The sequence below is a fragment of the Strongylocentrotus purpuratus genome, unplaced genomic scaffold, assembly GCF_000002235.5.
Source record: "Strongylocentrotus purpuratus isolate Spur 01 unplaced genomic scaffold, Spur_5.0 spur5_scaffold_21, whole genome shotgun sequence".
NCBI classification, from domain to species: Eukaryota; Metazoa; Echinodermata; class Echinoidea; order Camarodonta; family Strongylocentrotidae; genus Strongylocentrotus; species Strongylocentrotus purpuratus.
In genome coordinates, this window is record NW_022145607.1 from 12,800,862 (window position 1) to 12,825,115 (window position 24,254).

The following is a 24,254-nucleotide window of genomic DNA, read 5'->3' on the forward strand; positions in this document are numbered from 1 at the left end:
GTAGATATCGACATATAAATTATCCTAATCTCTAGCAACAATATAGAACAACAATGCACAATGCTATTACATTAAAATACAAAGAAATTCACTATGTTTTGTGAAAGCAAATATGTCTATCTGATACATTCCTTTAAATGATCTCTTTTCCCCTACAATTGTTATCATTCAATCAATGGACAAACATCCCTTTTTAATTGTTAGTTTAAAGAACAGGGCAATATGTGCAGGCAATGTTACATCCATTATATGCTATCAACCATTCTTTCTATCTATGCTTCATGGGTTCAAGGTCTGAGGTTGATGGGGGTTAAACAATATGAATTAAACCAGCAATGAAATCAGCAGTTAAATTGTGACTACCTGACAACCCAACAAAACACAATTTTGGAAGAAAAATTCAATATAAGTTGTTATCTTTCGGGTTCAGCAAAATTGGCAAAATAAAAAAGAAGCTTTTAACTGTATTAGTGCCATTTTTCCATACTGTTTACGAATTGAGCAAGATGTACACAAATTTATATCAAGATGATGAATGTTAGACTACGCATTTAATAGTTAAAGGCATTGGTTAATGGCAGATATAAAAAAAAATATTGCCTTTCTGAAAGGTTTTCATTCGCAAAACATTTAATGGTCTGCATAAACAGGTAGCTTTGCCAAAGAGGTACTGGAAGCAAGTATTGCTGAATTATCAGTTTTAAAACCAGCATGGTTTCTGGAAAGGGTGCAGCCTCTTTTGGCATTTGCTTTGAAGTCAGGTGTGAGTAGCAAGTTTTCCTTAGCTGGCCTATGCTTCAGTTTCGCACAACCAACCTTTCCCACCATGAATATGCACTGGACAGTCTTTCATCATTAGCCAATACCTTGAACATATATTATATTATATGACTAAGAAAACCACAGTGTTGGTAAGTGTCATATGGATTAAAGGATAAGATTTTTTTTTTTTCAACATTTTTTTTGGTGTCATTTTTCTTCTTCACTTTTTTCACCTGCATAATCAAAAGAATATACGTGTAGGATTATTTTTTTATTGCAAAAGTTGCATTTCACTCACAGCTATAAATTCCAATATATACCACAAGGGCAAATATGCCACTGGAAAGCAATGTAGATCTGCATAGAGAAACAAAGAAGTGCAAGTTATCTCATTTTCCATGACTTTGACCAACACTGTGATTTAATTGCTGTTAACATTGAACACATTTACTATAACCGTCACAGCCACCACCAAATATTTATTTACACAAAAAAGCGGGGAGGGGGGGGGGGGGGGGTAATGCAAGGGAGGGATAAGCCAGCATACAGACATCAAGCATGCATGACCTCCTACCTTTAGCCCCACTACTCTTCTCCTTCTCACCCTCTTTGCCTTTCTCTTTGACCCCTGACCCTTTGAGGTCCTTGAGTGACACCTTGGATTCCAGCTTGCCGGGGAACATTCTCTCCTTCTCACCTGTACCACGGGACTTCTTGGCTGACTTCTTGGGGGCTGGACTCTGGATCTGATCAGGGAGAGAGGAAATGAAAATGAAAAATAGAAATGATAACATATCATATACTTCAAAGATATTACATTCAATTCAATACTCTGATTGAAAAAATGCAAGGCAAGTGTCTGGAATTGATATCTTGAAAAGAAAGGGGGAAGCTACGATATGGGCCATGTATTTTAAAGCCTTTTGATTGATGGTAAGGTTAATATTGAGTGTAACTATGGCTCATCGTGTATTGATCAAACTTACATTCAATCATAACTCTTTATAATACGCGGCCATGTACAGACAGAATTTAGGAACTGCATAATATCCTAACACTCATTATAACACTAGGGACTAGCCTGACCCTATCTCTCACCCTGACCTTAACCCAAATATATTGTAATGATATTGAACTGAAAATTAAGAATCAAAGATAATTTGAGGTCAGGTCAAGACACAATAAAAACAGATAATGTGATTAATGTAACCCTTTTTACTTTCAAATCTTCAAGAGGCCTAAAGCCATTTTACCAGTGGCACGAATCCAAAAAGGGCTTTTCAAAAGCAGTTGACTAAACACACAGGGATAGAAATAGCACAGAGTTAAAATAGAAAAATAGCTGACACTTACATCTAGTTTTTGGTCCTTTTTATCATCTTTAGCTTTCTTTTCATCAATCTTCTCTATCTTGACACTGCTTGATTTCCTAGCTGACTTCTGTCTCTCTCTGGGGGATGTGTTGGGCATCAGTCCTGGTGAAACAACTCCTCCCATCTAACATACAGCACAGAATACAAGAGAACATGATACGCACTGAAACATCAGTACCTTTGCTTTCAATTGGCCAGAGTAAAAACTACCAAGTATTCTCATTACCCTGGTTACTCGGTTCATGTTTATAAGTTTCCATATGTATGTGCACCATCTCAATTTTATGGAGAACATTTTTTACAATATGACCATGCATGCATGCAAGGTACAAGCAAATTTATTCACAAATGCTTTCAAATGTATTTTAAACCTCGGTTTCAGTCTAGTGAAAGGACTGTAATGCCATATCTAGAATTTTACTAAGGACAATTTTATCAATAGTTTAGAGACATTGATCTATATCCCTATTCAATATGAATCAATATGTCTAAGTATATTGAAAACAAACCTTTATTCATCATTCTTTTAAAAATATAAAGTTAGGATTGTCACAAAAATTACAAAAATCTGATAGATTAATTATATGTGTTTGTCCTTTTCAAAGGACTAATTAACCTAAAGAGCTGGAGTTTTGGGGGTCATCACATGATCTGACTAACCTGTATATCAGGGATGCTACCAGCAGCCATTGCTTCCTTCCTCTTGGCCTCCTCCTCTGCTCTCTGCTTGGCCTCCTTCTCCTTGGCTACCTCCTCCTCCGTCTTCTCCGGAGCATTCTCATCCACCTCACAGATCTCACCCATCTGGGAGGTCTCAGGTCTGGAGACGGCTCCTCGGGACAGCGACGAGTTGGGCCTCTTCCTGCATGGATCGAGAAGTGGGAGAAGAGCGTAGGTTTTTTAATTAAAGTTGCTCATGGGTGGGTATATAGAGGGCAGCACACGGACGTACGCACAGGAGCGTTATACCCGTTGGCTCAATGTTATGTAGTGATTGCCAACTTGCCTACTTCACGAACAACTATATACCCACGCATGAACATCTTTCAGTAATACAGTGAAATCTGCTGTAGCGACCACATGTATGGAGACGCCACAGTGATGTGTTTAATAAAAGTATAGATAAAATTTCTGTCCATTCATTCAGTCTTGCCTTGCCAGCTTTTTCATTTTCTCTCCTATTCCCTTATCAGTTTTTTTTTATTCATCCATTCACTCTCTCTCTCTTTTTGTCATGCTTCCAATCGTACAATCATTTAATTTAATTTACCTTTTATTTATATTATACTGAGGGATGGGCTCTAGCATAAGGACCATACTCCTTTTTAGCTCATCCCTTCACTCCCATTATGATATGTTATTTTGTTGTTTGTTGAATGTATGATATTTTATGTGTGATTATTCCTCATTTAATTGTATATGTTCTTGTATTTTTAATGATGAGTGTAAATAAACGAACTTGAACTTGAAGGTGTGCCTTTTGGATTTTTATTTCCCTTGACCAGTTTTTCTCAATGAAACCTGTTCTAAAGCAACCTGTACACAAAGACCATCTATTCATAAAGTCTGTATATCTTGTCACCCTTGAGTTGACTTTTGTATACAGGTTTCACTCTATTTCACTCCTGTCTTTGATTTTCATTTGATCAAGGTTTCAATTAGTTTCATTTCCTTCTGAACTACTGTCATAAATCTTTGGTAATACCAAAAGTATATATATCCTTACTGCTAGCTGTACATAGTGCAAACTGAATATATCCAAGGACTGCAGTGAAGTCTGTCGCCTTTTGAGCAGATTAGTTTCCTATTCAGTCTTACCTTCTCAGTTTTCACATTCTCTCTACATTTCTTCTGAATGTTTTCTGTTCATCCATTTTCAAATATGCCTTCGAAAAAGGCAGTTATTTTTCTAATTTTACAATTCCTTGTATATGTGAATTTGCTCTTCCTTGACAGTTACTTTAATTCAATTCAAAGGCTAGAGATCTTTGCTGCTCTCATCATATTACCATTCAAAAGTAATATCAATCTGTCTTTTAACTCACGTGTCTGTAGGAATGGGAACAGAGCTGACTTTGTAGTTGACAAACTGAGAGGTCAGCTCCACAAACTGCTCTGGTTTCTTCACCTCAGGTTCTATGAGTAAAGAAAAAGGGGATCAAACAATGCCATCAAGGTATGATCATTTGGAATTTAAACTTGGCTTAAAACATGCATATTCAAAATAGCTTGCAACTAGCCACTACTCCAGTTTTTTTCCACAATGAGCTGCTGCATATAGGCCTACCATATAGTCTTCAATCTTATCAGCACCATTGATTAGTCAACTCGATATTGGTGCTCCAGGGACCTGTTTCACAAACCCTTTTTTCAATGACAAATGATCAAAAAATCAGTGACAAATCTGCTGATAACTAATCAGAAGCAAGGATTTCAGTAGCTTATAACAAAAACTGTCATTTGTCACTGATGACAAGTTTTGTGAAATGGGGCCCAGGAGTTCCAACATTGGATTGGATTGAAATTCAAGGAAAACTTTTTAAATGAACTAATATACACTGCTTAACATCTTTGTAAACTAATAAATCAACTGTGTTATATTACATATGGATATATAATGACAGGTGTAGTTCCAGCAACCTAATTGCACAACACAACTTAACATAATCTTGGAAGTCAAATTGTTGATGTCAACACAGTATCTTTTACTCTGAGCTGTACATATTGAATATAAATATAACATCATAATGAATGTGGTTAACCTGTTACATACCAAGCATGAAATAATCAATTGGAAGATCTGTGTTATACCAAATTAAAATAGCATCAAAAGGGTTAAGGCTTACCTGAGGGTTCATCAGTAGGGGATGGCTTCTTCTTCTTGGGGCGGATCAGTTTCCAGGAGGGGATCTTAGGGGGTGGAGGTGGGGCCACCAGGGGGCAGGATCTGGTCTGGGTCAGCATGAGAGGGTGTGGGTAGACGTGGGAGAGACCGTTCTGACGAAGCCTCTCCGATGCATCAGCCTGTGTTATAAATCAAAGGCCAAAGGTTGTAAATCATCAAGTTTAGAGGTCACACTTATCCATTTCTCTGATTTTCCAGATACACTCTAAGCAATTTCCTACCCAGGATTAAAGCATCCTTTACCAATAATGCAGTAAACTGCTTGATAAAGAGCAACACACCTCAGCAAATAAACTGACATATATAAAAATACACAAATACATGCATCCAAGTGCATCAGAAATATGGTTGTTAAAGAAATACAACACAAAGTTGTACACAGATATTTCTTTTTCAGGCCCTTCTCGAAACTATAAATTACATAAAATAAATATCTGCAAATATCTATAGCAGCTTTTGTTGTTGCTGTGATTGCTGTTGTGTTTGTTATTGCTGTCAATGCTGTGATTGTTGTTATATTTGTTGTTGCTGCTCCTTTATCAATGTTGGGATTGTTATTGTTGTTAATGTTGCTTTTGTTGTTGAGGAAGTTTACCACCTCATACCTGAACGAGACTTCATCCTCTACAAACGTACCATTTCTCCAAGCACCGAGATCCTGACGGGTATCTTAGGAGGGTGTACGTAGCTGACGAAGAGGGTGACCTGGGGGCTCTCAGGGACCATGGGCGTCGCCTGATCTTTATCTGTATGGATAGAAGGGAACAAGATATTCAAATTAATCCAAAGGTACACCAATAAGCATACCAGTATACATAGCAAATTGAAAAAAACAAAAGACATGCAAGTGATTTTAGAAGAGTAAAATTATTTTTAAAACATGCACAAGATGCAATAGCCAAATGAGACATCACATATGAGGATGATATGAATTTATTTCATACCGGTCATCATGCACTCCTCAATAGCATTTTATTAACAACAACAAAAAGTAGAAAGTATCTATTATCATGCAAGATAAGAATTAGCATGTATTTGGTGAACAATCTGTATCTCTTTCTTAAAAACAAACTGTGTACAATTATCTTGATATACCTTCAATACCATATACTTACCTCAGAAAAAATGAGAGTTTATTCTATGAATAAACATTGTCATTTCTTGGTATCTACCGGTAATAATTGCTCACAGTTCTATTTAGAGAGTAGAGACTCTGTAAAATATTCTACAATTTCTTTAAAATGTTTTTGAATTGGAGGGAACAAAATACTGAATAAACATTTCACATACTGTTCAATTATACTTCAAAGTCTGTTACAGTATCTCAACCTATGTAATGCCAAACCTACGGCTCATTTTGACACTGTGACCGACCATGTTCTTTTAAAACATATTACTCCAACATATCCAATTGATAGTTCAACTGAACTAAATAATCATGCACACAGCAATCATGATGCTTGCAAAAGTAAAAAAGAAAGTTGTCTTCTACATCTAAAACACTATTAAAGCCAAGAGCAAAACTTAAACAAATTCCCTGGATTTAAAAAGCAAATAAGTCATTGTTGACCATTGGAACACCATTAATTATTTGACACCAGGTGCCATTTTAATTCCACTTCTTGATTTTGTTCATCAATACTACACTAAAAAAATATGTTATTTTATGCCTGCTATCAAACGCATACCAAGCAGAATATCAGAATAACAGAGAGAGAGAGGGGGGGGGGGGGGGGGGGGGGGGGGGGGGATGGGGGGGGGGGGGGGGGGGAGGGGGAGGGAAGAAAAAGAGAAGAGAACTGAAAGAAATAGACAGGGATGAAAAAACAGGGTCAGAGTGAGACAGAGGGTAAGACATACAAGATAGGGACAACAGGAGGGGGGGGGGGTATATTTTCAGTCTCAAATAAAACTTTATAATCATTATAAAGAGTTGAATGAAAGAAAGTTGTGTGTTATCTTCATGCAGCATGCACTCAATGTTCAGGGTACCTAAGAGTTAGCACAAATAAGCAAACATGCAAATCTTTGACTAATTTACAAATCTGTACCATTACATGGCCCTAAAAATAAATAAACAAATTTCATTCAAACAGTTTTAAACCAGGCTTTTCAAATCATAAACAAAATCTAGTTGCATGCAAAATAATTCTAATGTAGAGATGCACCAATTTCGCCCAATCACAAGTTGCACTAGCAAGCAATGCTACTGGTATATCTAGAGAAGTTATTCAGCAGAAAGTAAAGCAAAAACAAACAAGAAAGACCCGACTTGTGTTTCATATTTGCAGAATGTATTCTAGATTAGCTTTTTTTTAAAGAATTTGAAGTGTTCATAATTGATATCAAGAGGTTATTTAAATGCATTATACACTTCATGCATTGTGCCGGTTGTGTTAATAATTAAGAAGGTAAATCTGTACTAAATATCTATTACATAAATACACCATTTGTCATGTAATTGCTTTTGTATCTAGTTTCAATAGCAATATACATTCATACAGAACAGAATCATTATTGATGTCATTTGTACTTCATGCAATAACCTGTATTAATACAGATATCTAGCAACTTACAGGTTCAATGTATTAGTTGCATTCTCACAAACACATGACCTCCCATGGTTTATGTTTTTTAAACAAGCACTGTAAAGATTTGATGGCGATTATAATAAATGTTTAGATGGCAAAAAGTCATCTTATTCTACCCTTTTCTTTGGTTATGAATTATTCCACTCTGAAAGGAAACAGTTGGTAACATTTTTGAACTTTGCTTTTGTTGCCATGCATACGAATTAGAGTCTGTACTACAGAGTACAGACTATTGCATAGCAAGCAATGGACAGATTTAGAACCTCATTCTAGCCTCTCGCCCACCCCCCCCCCCCCCCCCCCCCCCAAAAAAAAAAAAAATTAAAAAAATTATAAAAAAAATCCCATACACAAAGTAATCTGAAAGTGTGTTTCAAAGCTCTGATTTTGATCAGTGTTTCACAATCCTGATTTGATCTTCACAATTACGTACAACAGCACCCACAGAGAGGATCAAATCTAATTTAGTCATGCAACATGCAGGAAGGGATGCAAGCAAGGGTGGGAGAAACAAACAGACCTAGGATTGTTACTTGTTCCTTATCAGGTGTGCCTGTGCAGGGTTTGTGTGTGCCGAGGGTACACAAAATAAATAAAGAAAACACAATTATTGAAATCAAACAGGTGAGGAAGGGGTGGTTCACATTCATGCACTTTGTGCACCTGTTATGAAGATATTAAAGTGTGTGAACAGGGATGTGGAAATAGATCAATGGAATTGAGTATATACTGATAAAGGTTCCAGGGCAAGTCCAAAATCATGTCCCATATGTAACAAATCCAGAAAAAATATCTTAGTATATATATATATATACATATATATATATATATATATATGATAAGTTTATTATAAAGCTGCTAGCAATTTTTTAGATGGGGGCAGCTAGTGTCTCAAGATCAAGATATATATATATATTTTTGTATAATACAACCAAACTTGGTTAGATATGGAACATGATGAACATCCATGTTGGACTTTCCCGGTTACAGAATCTCCCATGCATAGTTTTAAAGATGGAATTTGATTTTGATTTTAATTTAGAATGCATTCCCGAGAAGAATAGGCTAGATCAAAGCTAGAGGATCATTCAATTGTCATTAATTCAAAATAATTTTTGAGGTAAGAATTGTCAAAACAACAAGAATTTAAAAACAAAAGAAATTTTAGAATTTGAAGAAAAAAAGCACTGAGTGCAAAATTAAAGACAGGATAGAAAGTACAATCCAGCAATTTATTCTTTTTATAGCCGATCTCAAATATAAAGGAAAAACATAGTACGCAAGAGAATTGATTTGCTTTTTTAAAAAATGAGAATACTTTTGAAGTGCTGAAATTGGCTCAAACCAAATGCTGATTCCAAGTGAAGATACTTAATTTTCTTGCGAGTTGGAGACGATTTGTCAGGGAACTGGGTCTCCTTGTTCTCAAACTGGGCTGAGGAAGCTAACAAGCGGACCATTTCGATCTTGAATAGAACCGACCTCTTTGTTTCCCACACTTGGAAAAAAAACGCATGAATTGCTTCACTTTTAAAATCTCCAGCAATAATGTGAAATCAGTGTTACTAGTAGTAGTTACAGTCACTAGATTCCAACACAAATTTCTTTCATAATTCTTTAATATATTCCTGATCTCTTTTGACAATACAACATACAACCCAAGTGTTATGGTTGTAGATCAGAATGGTTCTCAGCGAAAACACAATTAATGGTCCATATTCTCAAAAGCTCATGAACTTAAAAGGACTTGGTAACATTGTTCAGATGAGAGATAGTGGTGCAAAGGTAGTGACTTCAATGCTAGATGTACAATTAAAGATAATCCAAAAATTTGAGTGAAAACAGACTATTATTCATGGTACAAATTGGGAAAAACTGATCCGATTGATTCCTGAATTCTCCTAACTACATTATTACAATTTAATTACATTTTAGGTGAATGGAAATCTCACAAAGCAATAAAATGGCTCTACATGTACATTCCATTCCAGACATTGAAGTGTTGACAGATTTTTTTATAGCCTGTTTTATGTCTTTTTTCATGGTAAAACAGTTGGGAAAATTAAAAATGGTTGGGAGAATTTACTGTTAATCACTTTTAGAGGGTGTCGAACATCGACGCCTTCAAAGAAAACCAGATATCTTCGTGGTTTGAGAATTTTTTAAGGATTTTTTTCATGTCAGAGGGTTAGTACAGTAGATGGAATATAGTAAGTAACATTTTGTACAAAATTTAAGCAATTTTTTCATCAACAATGTTACAAGTCACTTTAAACTACCGGTAGGTAAAATTCAGTCCACTAATATGGAGTACCCAGTGCCAATGTCTCTAATTTATATGACCTACTTTAATTTTGTTACAACACCACTTTACTCATCAAATTAAACAGGAGAAAAACAAGTTAATGGTTAAGTGATTTGTGATAAACCATTTAGTTGTAACAGAAAACAATTAGTATTGTAAGGCTGACACATTGGAGACAAACTGGATTCAATTGAGCTTATAATTTAGTTCACTTTCAAAAAACATAAAAGCCAGTATCACCAAATCATAGACCCTGACCAACACTGCAGTTTTGTGAAACCTTTTTATGTGCTTTGTTATGCACTCAAACTTAAATCTGACATAAAATACACACACACACACACACACACACACACAAATGATGTACTTGTAGATCAATAAAACAATAGAACATACATTTCACCCTTGCTAAATGATTTTCCTTACTTCCCATATCACACTTCAACAATAGAGCTAATTTCCTACTTTGAAAAAAAAATGAATTAGAAAAATCTTTCAAATTTTGATCTAGTACTCGGTCTTAAACAAAGGAAGTATATGTACTGTACATGCTTTGGCGTAATTCTATTGTAGCTTTCTGTGTATGAAGGTTTACCAGGTAGCAATTGATTAATGTGTTGTGTGACCTTGTGTGAACATAAATGTATCTCCATCAGTGACAAATGTGACCAAACAATTTAGGAGGGGGGGGGGGGGCTGCAAGTGAGGCAGGATTGGGTGGGTGGGGGTATGATGGGGAATTCTTGCATATATACATTTTAAATAGTGGTGAGAAGGTTTTGGGTTCATAGTTGATTAATAGATTAACCTTTTAATAGATTCCTGTATACCCCATACTTCACACAACTTTGTGATTAGTGCTGTTATGAATTGGGATGGGGAGGTCGTATTTGCACGTTCATTAGTTCATTAGAGTCAATGATCATGATATTGAGAATTAGAAAGGCGTTAAGCTTTGATACTCATTGCTCTAAGGCAGTTGACCTACCGGCCCTTCGTACAAAATGCCAAATCTGATTCTGCATAAAACAGATTAGAATTTTCATACAATTGTTTTCAATGCACAGTATGTCTATGTACATCCAAATATGGCAAGTATGGTACATAGATTGAAACAATCTTTTGTAAATCTCACTTTAAAAACAGGATTTCGATTTTGAACTTCTTTTTTTTTCTTCCTCTTATTTGGATATGGAGGCAAGTAGATTTTAGGATTTACTTCCCAATTGTGGGATTTTCAGTGCTTTCAAGAGTTGCCCATACCAGGCCGATGAAAACCTTTAAAGCCTTTCTTATTGTCAATCAATGATTCAGTATGTGCAGACCATTACACAATACGGGATACCATCAACTTACAAGTCATTTCTCCTGGGAGAGGGATGAAGCAAGAAGAACAAAAAACAGTTTTATTTAACAGTTCTGAAATAATCTGAGCAAGTAAATAACGTTCACTCAACAATGGTGGATGTATGAAATCAAAACACAGCAAGTTTTACTTGTTTAAAGCAAATTGAGCAAAATATATATCGGCAACAACAAATGTGTGTGTCAACTCAATATACACTGAATTTGTGGGTAATGGTATTTGGTTTATAATTTGTTTTTTAGCAAAAGATAGCCTGAAAAGGATGGATGCAGCAAAGCTCAAAATAAAAAATCTACAACATCGGCCATGAACCTCCACCAGCTTTTACTAATTTTCTTCAAATTCATTCCCAGCAACAAATAAATGTGAAAAAACTTTCAAAACAAAATTAAAGCTTAAAATCACACCATTGGTTTTTAGTTCATTTGTATACAACCCTGTTAGTTTCAAAATGTACTTCACAATATTTATAAGCATATATATATAATTTCTTTTCTTTTCTTTCAACTGTTTAGATTAGCAGAACAGTTGAATAGGTACTTACGTTTATCTTTGTCTTTATCATCCTTTTTGTCCTTCTTGTCTTTCTTTCCTTCCTTGACCTCTTCTTTGTGTCCCACTCTCGAGTCCTTGTCTCCTTTTTCAGCTACAATAAAACATTTTCACAGGAAATCACAAAATTACAAAAAATTGAAACATTTATAGTAAAATAAAAGTTTAATGTTTTTTTTTCACAATCAAATATGGTGCCTTGCGAATTTCAATTGGGGTAGAGTTTGCATAGATAGTTTTTGTGTTGTGAAGCATAGAGGTATTGGACCATGTGGAACAGAGATTTACTATTTTTGGAGGTGGAACATTTAAATTTTAAAAATCTGATTTGCATATCAATATCAATATATTTATTCTAAAATGGGTATTTCTAGACTAGACTTACATGAAATGCTGCAAGTGTTTATTTGCAATTATGCCATATATGTGTAGCATGTTTCAGATACTTACATGCATGTCCACATCAATCATTCTTGAACAAGCTCTGCTTGCATAGTAAGTATAATTTGGTAGAGATTATATTTATTTCAAGGTCGGCGGTTCGAGTCCCGCCGCCGCACTAATGTCCTTTGGCAAGACATAGATCTACATTTTGCCACACTCCACCCAGGTGAAGTAAAGGGGTACCTGGTAGGAATTTATTCCTTGAAATGCTAGAGCGCCTTATGGCAGCCATGCTAAAGCCAGGGTAATAATCAGGAGCGCCAGGAGGGTCAAATTTGACTGACATGAGCGCTATACAAGAACCCACTATTATTATTATTATTATACCAAATCATTTAAATGAAACCAAAGTAATTATACACATAATCATTGAAATCAACATAACAATTACACACTAAGTTATATAACTCCACCTACATCTTCCATCTGCTCCTTTGCCTCCTTTGCCGTCCTTATTGGACTCCCTGGTTACCACTGACATCTCGTCTCCCATCTTCTCCTTCTTAGGAGCCTCTTCAGGAGGCAGCTCCTCTGACGGGGGAGGATCCAGGTCAGGGAGCTTGAACTCTGGCAGGAGCTTCCTCATCAGCTCCCATACCTTGTCCAAATGACCGTACCTAAGGGGTAGGGTGAAGGATAAATCAATTAGTTACAAACAGAGTAAAAAAACATTTCTGTTCGCGGGAGCTCTTTAGGACTTGTTGTATTTAGTGTTAATTTCTCATAGTGATATAGAGCTTTGTCAAATTTACTACAAATCTTTTGGAGATTTCAAGGGATAAATTGCTAACCCCTCCATCTAATGTTCTTGGTGATTAGAAAGATTTGACAATAGATGAATCTGAATATTGACTTCACAGCAAATAATACAAACTATATAAACTATCAGCCTTGACATTCGATAGATTTGCAACTGGTTTACATCTTCATCAACATAATGACGATTTTAACTTTTTTAGGGCATTTTTAGAATTGTCATGCAATAATTTACACCCTTTAATCATATCTCGTTATCAATAAACTTGTGTTAGTAAATCTAAAATTGATAAAAATGTCATAAATAATTAGTAATAACACCAGTGAAGAATTAATGTTTACATTTTCCATGAAGACACCAGATGAAAAAGACATTTGTTCTCCTTAAAAGAAGATTTCTCAAAGTTTTCTCCAAAGAATAAGTTTTGAGCAAATGACAGGAGGGCTATCACCATAAAACCTCAAACATCCAGAATAACAAGGAACCAATATAACCATTGCTGGATGGACTAAAAAATGCAGTCTAAAAAAATAAACAATAACATTAATTTTTTTTAATGGAATAAGTACAACAATTCAATAAATGCAACAATAATAACAAACAAAATGCAAATGACAAAACAAATATCTCTGAATCAACAAAAAACATTACAAGAAAATATACTTGTCTTTGGAGAAAGACGCATATCTGCAGGTTAGGAGGAAAACACAAAGTTGACATCTTTAAAATACAAATTAACACAAAAGTGCTGGTAAATTAGTTTAATAACGAATCAAACAATAAATGTTCAAAGCTTTGATTTTGAGTACCAATCAAAATTCAGTAACAAAAGATTCTACCAAATTTGGTAACAATAAAAGCTAACAGAACACCTGTAAACTACAGCCTACTCAAATATGTCAATCCCTGTATCATCATCTTCATTTTTCTTGCTCTTGGATGAATAACTGTCCCTGATCCCTTTTAACTCTTCCTCTTCCTCCTTCTCTTCCTCATTTTCTTCTTCTTCTTGGATGATGAAGTTCTGTATTTCCAGACCAGATCCTGGGCTGTACATCATTCTTTCTAGATCTAATTCTAGTTCATGCATTTCCTCTTCCTGCAGAGCCTGCATTTTCATTCCGATGGCACATGCCAAAAAGTGGCTGAGACAAACATGAGTAAATGGGTTAAAGTTAAAGCCCCTCTGCACTAGTTTGGCCAGGAGGGATTATACCTCCCTGTATGGCCACTGACAGGTGGTTATCTCATCAAATAAGCTCTCAATTAACATAAGAAAAAGAGGATAATGGGGGGCCAATGGTCACTGATGATCAAGTGATGCAAGTAGCTATAAGCAGTGCAGTGGGGCTTTAAGTTGGATAACCTGAGCATTTTTTGACCAGAATTCCCATCAGCTATTTAATAGAATGGTTCCACATGAAGAATGTACGCATAGAGAAAGTGATTTCACAAATGCGTTTAATTGTTAGAGTACATAATTTCATGTAATTTGCCAAAAGTTTACATTCAATGCATTTTCACTTAATACCTTGACCTCTTTGACTAGGTAATTATCAGGAAAATTTGATATATTCCTTCCATGTATCTACATGTAGGTGTATACTCTCACAATGGTTTCACATCAGTTTGAATAATACTGTTTACTAATAAATGCAATTCAATTTACTTTTCTTATTCTTCTTAAATCAGATACGTTTCTCAGTCATATGTGAAGTTTATCCGAGAAAGAAAAGGTATGAGGAAGTGATGGGGGAAACACATTATGTTCATGCGTCTTGGAGCTCCCAATCTGGTTCTATTCATAATCACAGCAAACAGGACATGCATTTTACTTACTGTAGAGGGATAGTCTCTGGCAACCATCCTGTCAATGTCTGGATGACGGTCACATCACCAAACTCACAGCTACTACTTCCAGTTGAGTAACTACACAAAAGAAAACAATTGGGAAGTTATTAATTTCACTGTAGGGGAGAGATTCAATTCGTAATATCTAACTTAAAATTGTCACATGCAAACATCTTTCATTCTTTGTTTTACTGAAGTACATTTTAAGGAAATCTTGAGCTGCATCAATTACAAGAAGTAGAATTTTCATAATCTGATAACATTTGCATCAAATGATACAAAGAACAAATATATGATTCCTACTGTATGACTTCAAAAAACATTAATGATAACCAAGCTTACGAAGGATGTGGCAATCTTTAAAGTATGTCAGGTCAACCCAGGAAAGAGGCTATCATATTCTTGCACAAGTATCTAATTATTTTCTGTGATTTTCAGCAATTTATCATTAGTTTTGTTTCATGTATATTACGGGTCTAAAACCTATTTAAATGTATATAAGCTGCAAGATCAACAATTGGCGTTGTGGCGTGCACCTGTAATCCAGCTAACAATGGAAGTTACAAACTGATTCAGCCGAGGACTGAATCCTGTCTTTTGGATGGTGACGTCTCCAGACGTAAATAATCATATCTGATTTTATATTTTTTATATTTTTTCATTTTACACATGGGTTCTTTCAATTGGGTGGTAACATGAACGTTCCTATAAGAACCACCAAATGAAAATCAATAATGATGACTTACTCTAATGAGAAGACTTTGATGAGAGCCTTGGTGAGGAGCATAGGCCAGAGTTCATGGGTCAACCTGGAGCTAGGTAGAAGCATCTTGCCGTTGTCATCAAAAGGGATTGTGTCATCTACGGTCACTTTCCTCCAGGTGCCCTGTTCAAGGCAAAAATAGGATCATTTAATACAGAAATGGTTGATACTGCATAAGCGAAGGATAGTGTTGAACAAAAAGGTTGTAATCTTCACTCATCTGAGATATGTCCAAAAGTGAGCTCCAACTAAAACAGGTTTGAAATATCCTGTATCATATGAAGTAAAATGTATTATTTCAATTTTTAAAACTATGTAAAGTCTATTCGGCAATATTTCTAGAGCAATGGAATTTGCAGGTAAAATGGACGTAAAAAATCAGATAGGCAAACAAATCTATGAACATACTGGATGATAAATCATTTCTTAAATCTTTTCCATGATAAACAAATAACATTTTCACCAAACTTACCATCCAATAGACCCTGATGATATATTTTCCATGGGGGTTGTAGAGGGGTAGATGGGGAGCCTTTCCTACTTTACAGAGGGCGTAGATGTGGTCCCAAGGCCTCCAGGGGTGCATCTTGCCCCCTGCTATGGTAGCCCCCTCATGGGGTTCGGTGATGGGTGTGGCTGTGGAGTGCCACAGGTTGGTGATCTGGCTGGTGATCCAACGAAGCGTCTGCAGAGGAAAGCAAATGATTCCTACGTTAACCCATTGCCTGCTTGAGCTGGGTGCCCCCTGTATTAGGCCTATGGCAATTAATTAATTCAGTATTCAATGTGTTAAAATGATGGAAAACCTAAGACCTTAATGATATGAAGGCTCAACAGCTGATTGGTTGGAGCACTGCTTATAGGAACTGAGAGTGCTGCATTTAAAATCAAATGAATATGTTAGTCTTTAAGGATAGACACCAATCCTAGGTAACCTATAATGGGTCCTTCCACCATGACTTTGAAAGTATCATCCTCTTCTTCACTTAGCAATAATAACTCTGTGATTATAAAATGAACTTGAAATCATGAGAACTGAATTTCTCATTTTCATTTATGACTAAAATTCATGTCATTTCTCTATTTAATTACAAAATCGAAAAAAGTTGATAAAAAAGACAATTGACACTCAGTGCTCCCTAGATCTCTTGAGAACCGGTTTTATTGAGTCCGCCTCAAAGAATACAGGTCTTTAGATGGCTTCAATGAAAGGCATGCTTTTGAAAAGAGACACTGATTTTCTTACCTCGCATTCATCTAGGTGTTCATTGTTGGTGAGGAGGTCGATGTCCTTGGTGCTGTCGGGATCATAGACCACCGGTGTCTTGTCTGTGATGAAGTCCTGTGGCCTCCTCCAATGGTCTACACGATGTCTGAGACTGGTAGGCAGCTCAATTCTTCCCTCGGGATCATCAAAGAAATGTTGCTGTTTTTCAATCAAGAAGAAAAAAAGAAGCATGAAATATCGGAAATCATCAAGAAACAAACTCCACTGTTAGTGATATGGGGGACAAGCCACTTTGCCAGTAAGTTTATTGTTATAGCAGTTAAAAAGGGTCTGAGCTTGCAGATATACATCTTAGCGTTATCAATTTGAGATATAATTTTTTTCTCCAATTGTAACACATTTCTAAATGTCTGTGTTGCGAAAAATGTAAAATACAGTAAACTCTGTAAAAGATTACTCTAGGAAAATTAGAACAGTGGTCTTGTTGGCCTGGATTATTAGGAAACAGAGCTGTCACATAATCAATCATTTTTGCATCATTTCCCATTTGCCTGCTTATGTTGCTTGTCCTCAAACATACAGATAATAGACATAGAATCTCAATAAAATGTTCATATCTAAATAAAAATATATTTTAAGCAAACAGAAATGACGGAGTTAAAAAAAAAAAAAAAATCATAAATAGTTACCATGCTGCTGGGGCTCTTGCCCTTCTCCTTCTCCTTTGGTTTGTGTGGAGCATCCTGGAAAAAAAAGGAAAAAGATGTAAGAGGAAACATCAATCAAGCAGTATTCAACTTGATTTCCACATCATTACTAAAAAGAGTACGAATACATTTCAGGAAAATTAGCGATAGTACATTCCTCGTCATTAAAATTGTCCATTTCAAAAAAAAATAATACACATCTGTATACTACTGCATCTATCCTATAAGAACAATATCAGATCGTCATTTGGCTGAAAAATTTCTATATTAATTTTGGTTCCCCATCAGAATATTTTGGTGTACCTTCTGTTTAGCTTAAAAGATAAAGCTGTGTTTACTTATTAAAATGCTGTAAACCACCTCAATTCTAGTAACTGCTGCAGCAAAATAAATGCAGTGTATCTAAAATTTCTGTACATCTATAACACATACATTGACTTAGGTTGCATGCTTTGGGGCAAATGTTAGGAGAAGATACTCATTCCCCTTTAACCCCACTTTAAAAGTAATAGATAAAAACTGCTGCAGTTTACAGTATTCCGTTTGAAAAAGGCTTTACAAGTGGGCTCTTACCCATTTTTCTCCATTGACATCAGCATCACTCCATTCAGGCCAGATGACAACCTTCTGTTTCCTGCCTTCTTGAGATCCAATCACACTAGCGGCTATGGATGCAGCTCTGGGTAGAAAAAGAAAAGAAACATATAAGATGATATATTCCTTTGGTAAAGGGCATTCAATTTGTAGGAAGAATTGATGGGTAATTCAGTTTTTACTGATATCAAAAGTCAAAACCTTCAGGAGATCCATTCACAGTACAGCTATGGATGGAGCTCTAATCAATCAAAACAAGTAAACATACAAAATGAGAATTTAATTTGTTAATTAGGAAGCTGCTCCATTGCATAGATTTATGGGGAAAACTTTTCATGTAAGTGACTCCCAGTGTTTAAGATTAGTTGACTTGTTTTTCGTTCATTCAGAATGATTTCTGGGGCCAGTGTTTTGAAACCGCCATAAAACCCAAGTTCTTGGACATTGCACCAAAAGACAGGTTATACAATTAATATGTTTCAATAGGATTTACACAAAACTAAGACTAATATGTGAGTTTCAAGAAACTGGCTCCCGAGTTTCAGAATTTAGGCAAATTTTTGTAGACTCACTTGCTTTTTACTGAACTATTTATAATGTTATGAGGGTTAAGTTAGCAAGCCATTACTTGTCATTGTGCTGATATCGCCCTTATTAGGCTTTGGGGTGGAGTTCAACTATTTACTCAATACATGTGCATTCATTATTGGTGCGGTAAACAACACCCCCCCCCCTTCCCACCTCAAAAACTAAAACACATTATATTTTTTGTGTGAATGGTTACTGCACGCAACAAAGAACTTGCGCTGAGATCTGGGTTAGAAGATACAGATATGCGAAAAATATTTCATCACAAAAAAAAACCTGCACTCTGCAGTTTCCCTGCATCACATTTGACCTCTTCACTACATACCGGATACAGGATATTTATAATTTAGACCGCGAATTTGTTTGAGTTGAGCTAGCTTTCTGATGACAAATTTTTAAGAGAAAACCCAAAGGCAGATGGCAGATCGAGAACCCAAACAAAAATGGCAAAATTACCCAGTTCAACTTTATTTAATTTTGTTATTGTTGACATCTCTTTTTGTCTTTGAATTTTAGGAGTATGGCACGCTTCTTTTTTCTCTATCACACACTCAACAAATAATTCAAGATTCAAGATTCATAAAATCATTATTCATCGTGGCTGCTCAACGCACGATTGATTGCTACCACATCATTCCCTCCCAGTCCCACACGTTCACAGGCAGATCGCACTACACATGCACAGCATGCAATGCAAAGCGGCACTCATTTTTCTGGAGCTTGTTTACATAGACAATGCACACAAAGTTTACAAACACTACCGATTCCATTTCAGACATCGTCTCGATCGCGACGTATTTTACATGCACTTACTCTTGTTTAGAAGCTGAATTTACTCGGTTAGAAGATTTCTTATCCTTCGCCGGTTTAGACGCCATCGTGCAAATTGCACGGTTTAGGCACCTTTGAGATTAAAAAATGTGATATTTCAAACTACTTGTTGGTGTCTCGTTGCCGAGAAGGTCGATACTTCGTTGACGGTTGTCAGGAACTATGGGGTCAATTTACGGGATCGGGAAGGGTTATTGAGCATGCGCAGACACAAGTGTTTTGTTTTTACGTTCTGCGGAAAGCGAAATGGGGGTGGGGTGGATGTGGGATTGGAGACAGGGCCTATTATTATTATTGTGATTACTTGCAGTTGAAACATTTCAGAATTCGACTGTAGATTTCTACGAAAAAAGTTTAGCGTATTAAAGTTACTATGTCACATTTGCAGGCTAAAAAAATGAAAAAGTTAAATTCCAACTGCATTTGAAAGATAATACTAATTTAGAACTTCCCTAAAAAAGGTGGGGCTTGAAAATGTCTTCAAGTGGGAAAATAACGACTATTAGTTGTCAAATCGACTTTAGGGCTATAGAGCCCAAAAGTAATAGTCTTGATTTTCAGACAATTGCACCGAATGGTCATACGTTTTATGCTGCGCAAAGATTCAATCAGTTTAATCTTGGCCATCACAAGAAGTGGGTTGTTGATGTAGACAAATGCTCATGTACCCTTTACAACTCTTTTCATGTATGTTATTACCAAAGGAAAAAAAAGCCAGTCAGTCACTCAATAGTGTCTGACAGTGAAGTCTAGCAAGTAAACGTGTTTTCTTGCATAATTTGAATATGAGGACACTGCTAACGTTTAAATTTCACAGATAGGACATACATGATATATTCATAATTCCTGCAAAGTTCTATAGCATTTGAGGTTGGCTGCAAAAGGGACATAGTACCTTTAAATCATAAGTGAAAATCAGGCTGTAAACTAAAGATCTAGTACAAAATAAACCAAGAATTGATTTCTGCCTGAAACTTGAAAGTATTTGGAAATATATTTATATATCTCACCCAAACTGGCACAAGCCTATTTTTTGTCAGGACGATGCCTAAACAAACGGACGTAATGTGGCATTCTGACATGGTACCATTCATCTTTGAAATAAAAAGTCTACAAATATTGACTAGTCAATATATACAGGGATTATCATGAAAGAGATAAAGTGAAAATTCAATTCAACATCATGATTAAAGTTTATATTAAAAGATAAGTACAATTCGTTGGTGATACTAGTCGAAATTCAGCATTTTTCATAACGTTAACTAAAAAAACTATAACAAGCTACCGGGGTCTTTAACTCCCAGCTCACTTTAAGAGCAAAGGCGTGCAGATAGAAGGCTTCGCTTTTATTATAATTCGGTTGCATTATGAAGTCGACATGATTATGGGAAATAGATGAAAATACTGTACCTTTATCTATTTATTTATTCCCTTATTTTTGATATCTTAAAACATTCAGTTTGACAGAAATCGAAGAGTAAATTGAGTTTAATCTACATTTAATTTTATACTCAAAAAAGCAATTTGCATAAAATGGTTCTTTAATTGCTTCAAGATTGAACATAATGTATGTGTGTTTGGTCGCTCATTACGACACGATGAAAAACGAGAAAAGCGAAAGAACAATAAAAGGCATTCAAGAAGACATCTCCCCCATCCCCCCCACACAACATGTGGTAAATTTAAAACAGAATTAATTCTGTTTTTGTATAAATAAAAAGGTCATAAGCATAAACCCATCAAAAGAAGAAGAAGAAGAAGAAGAAACAAAAACTACACTGTTGGTCATAATGGTGGAATAATTATTTTTACCCCAATTTCTTGAATGATTTTGACAATGATTTATTCCTAATAGATTTAGATAATAGTATACATTCTCAGATTCTAGGGGACATACGTCCTTAAGTCATAACTGACAGTAATGGGGATTAATGCCTCATAAAAGGGCACTAATATAGCACATCGACACAGTGGGGGCTCACAGTAACGAGGCCATTGCTTAGCCAATGAACCAAGACAGTACGCAGCGGGTGCTAGGGTACGTCGACACCCCCACAAAAACAAACAAAAACAATGCCGAAAATGCAATAAATTTTCAATAATTCATTGCATTTTCCTCCAGTCCCCGACAGGAAAAATTCCTCTGTAGGGCCATGCATTATGGTTCAAGGCATGCCCACGTAGAAAATTGTTTATGTTGGGGTCGGGGCAAAATGCAATGAATTATTGAAAAATTATTGCATTTTCTTTGTTTTTTTGTAGTGTGGGGGCGTCGACGTACCCTAGCGGCCGCTGCGTACAGTCATGATTCATTGGCTAAGCAATGGCCTCGTGACTGTGAGCCCCCAGGATCAAAGCCGTGTCGATGTGCTATATTAGTGCCCTTTTATGAGGTATTAATCCCCATTACTCTCAGTTATGACTTAAGGACGTAGGTCCCCTAGTTAATTATTATTATTATTATTGTAGCACACACATGCTTCAGCAGACACGCAAAACAAACACTCCCTAAATGTCGTTCAATAAAATCTGAGAATGTATACTATTATTTAGATCTATTAGGAATAAATCTTTGTCAAAATCATTCAATAAATTGGGGTAAAAATAATTATTCCACCATTATGACCAACAGTGTACTTGCTGTTAATATATTCCGCTATACCCTCCAACTCTACTAAATTTATTCTACAGTATCCTGACCCTGACACCAATATTTTTTCCCTTTAAGTCCCTTTTGCACCACACGAATATATGTCTTAGTCAGCCCCCCCCCCCCCCCCCCAAAGAAGAAAAAAAATCATTTAGGAATACTAACAAGACTGATAGTGATACATGTGCACATAACACGTACCATTCACAGCCCATTGGTGTCTCTATCATTCAAGATGCTATTGTGTATGTGCAGGAGCGCAGGGAAGGCAATCGATCCCGAGGATGGGGCGGCCCGGGGTGGCGACAATTCAAAACTGAAATGCCTCTCCCTTAACACGTATGGGGAATAATCATTTAAGGCTACACCACAACATTTTTAGGCTCCGATCAGTGCTAGAATGCAAAATTTCACGAATCAAAAGGGAGCATCCACTAACTCGGTCGATACGCTCGCTCGCATAATACACTATTTCTTGTGTATTTCAAAATGTTGTAGAAGCGTAACAAGCAGATATTCCATTGCATGTTTATATACAAGAACTGTAAATTGTGAGGCGCAATAACGTTTACTGTACTTCGAAGTGCAGATTCGGCAATTTAAGGGATATAAGGCTAATTAAAATGAGCAACATTTTGAGAATCTGAATACAAGTAATAATATTGTCCCGTTAAAAATGTTGCCTTTCTGTCGGCATTATACCATTAGCAAACTTAGTACAACACCACCCCCACAATTCAAATACCCTTGTGACGCCCCTAGTTACTATATCATCCCTGAGAAACTTACGCATCAATAACGAAAGCATCTCTTTCACCCTGGGTAGCGAACCTCCGAAAGTCCATTGCACCCATGGTCAACCCACCACCAGCAGCTATAGTTCCTCTTCGAGCAGCATCAAACGACTGCGGAGCGAGCCCGGGAGCGAGCGAGGTCTTTCGACTACCGGCACGACTACTCGACGCGATCGTCATCCTCCTTTCGGCTGAGCCACGTTTATTCTTGATCGAGGCCCCGAGTTCATCGTCATCCTCGTCAAAGAAGATGATGGGCCGTGCCATAAATTTATCGGTGTAGCGCGTGGTCCGGTCGTAGATCTCGTCTAGCGACAACGGCAGGTCGGGGTAGGTGACATGACGTCGGTATGTTCCACCGGCGCTGTGGTGAATGATTTGGGGGTCGATGACGGTGGTTTCGCGAGCCGCGTTGCTTGGGTTCGCTCGTGAACCGTTCGGGTTCGGCGACCGCGGAGCGTTTCTTTTATCTTTTCTCGTCGACATTTTCGCTTTAGGATAAGAGACGATTAGACTTCTATATATCCGAACTATATGAAACCCTTAGGCCCAATACTGTGACGACGATGTAAGAGTTTTTCGCGTCTAGACGATATGGACGTAGGCCAGACGGACGAATTCAAGACGTCTAAGATGTCATCATTAAACATTTACTTTCTTTCCAGTTAAAAAATTATCTCAAGTATAGTATATCCATGTCAGACAATTTTTAAATTATGGACATTCTGCAGGTTGACTAATATTCTGAAACCTTTGGCTGCAAATCAACTGTATAGGTCTTATTCAGGTGACTCTGGAGCAGAACACCGGTACGACCTCGCATGCCATCTGTGTCTTCCTTGTTTGCAAGTCAATAAAAGATTATCAAGTACCTCTGTCAACAAACATACTTCTAAAATGCAATAATCAAAATAAAGGATGCCTGTTTTATTTAGGTAAACATTTTATTGATCCATGGTCCTATCGAAACACGATGATGGTCCTGAATAATCGATGTCAAAACAGTCTTTAGTTGAAGGTAACACACGCAACTTGGTACTGTCGAATGGCCCCATGAGATCCAGCCATTTGAGGGCATTCAAAATAAGTCACAAAAAAGAACATTTCTTCAGTTTTGTTCATTCAAGAGCAATAGGTTTGACCGTCTAGCTTGGTAGGTATACGAACTTCTAAATACGTCCTTGATTTTACAG

The 24,254-nt window shown here is 36.5% G+C and overlaps 1 protein-coding gene across 27 annotated transcripts in view; it reads right to left on the reverse strand.

The window, feature by feature from the left end:
• The window catches only part of LOC754582 (androglobin), a 76,773-nt gene that overhangs the window by 42,509 nt on the left and 10,010 nt on the right, over positions 1-24,254 (reverse strand). For 3 of the 27 annotated variants that reach the window (XM_030994969.1, XM_030994957.1, XM_030994965.1), the window contains exons 1-16: positions 23,057-24,228; positions 18,178-18,283; positions 17,587-17,640; positions 16,916-17,095; positions 16,142-16,354; positions 15,653-15,792; positions 14,895-14,984; positions 12,716-12,915; positions 11,847-11,948; positions 8,152-8,184; positions 5,677-5,786; positions 4,982-5,159; positions 4,181-4,271; positions 2,796-2,997; positions 2,116-2,259; positions 1,337-1,508 (exon numbers count right to left, since the gene is read on the reverse strand). In XM_030994969.1, the coding sequence (XP_030850829.1) occupies positions 1,337-1,508; positions 2,116-2,259; positions 2,796-2,997; positions 4,181-4,271; positions 4,982-5,159; positions 5,677-5,786; positions 8,152-8,184; positions 11,847-11,948; positions 12,716-12,915; positions 14,895-14,984; positions 15,653-15,792; positions 16,142-16,354; positions 16,916-17,095; positions 17,587-17,640; positions 18,178-18,283; positions 23,057-23,547 (2,506 nt within the window). In that variant the 5' untranslated portion in view covers positions 23,548-24,228. Of the gene's footprint in view, positions 1-1,336; positions 1,509-2,115; positions 2,260-2,795; positions 2,998-4,180; positions 4,272-4,981; positions 5,160-5,676; positions 5,787-8,151; positions 8,185-11,292; positions 11,305-11,846; positions 11,949-12,715; positions 12,916-14,894; positions 14,985-15,652; positions 15,793-16,141; positions 16,355-16,915; positions 17,096-17,586; positions 17,641-18,177; positions 18,284-19,599; positions 19,796-23,056; positions 24,237-24,254 lie in introns of those variants that run through there. The other 24 variants (XM_030994961.1, XM_030994955.1, XM_030994967.1 and 21 more) reach the window with 19 other exon arrangements.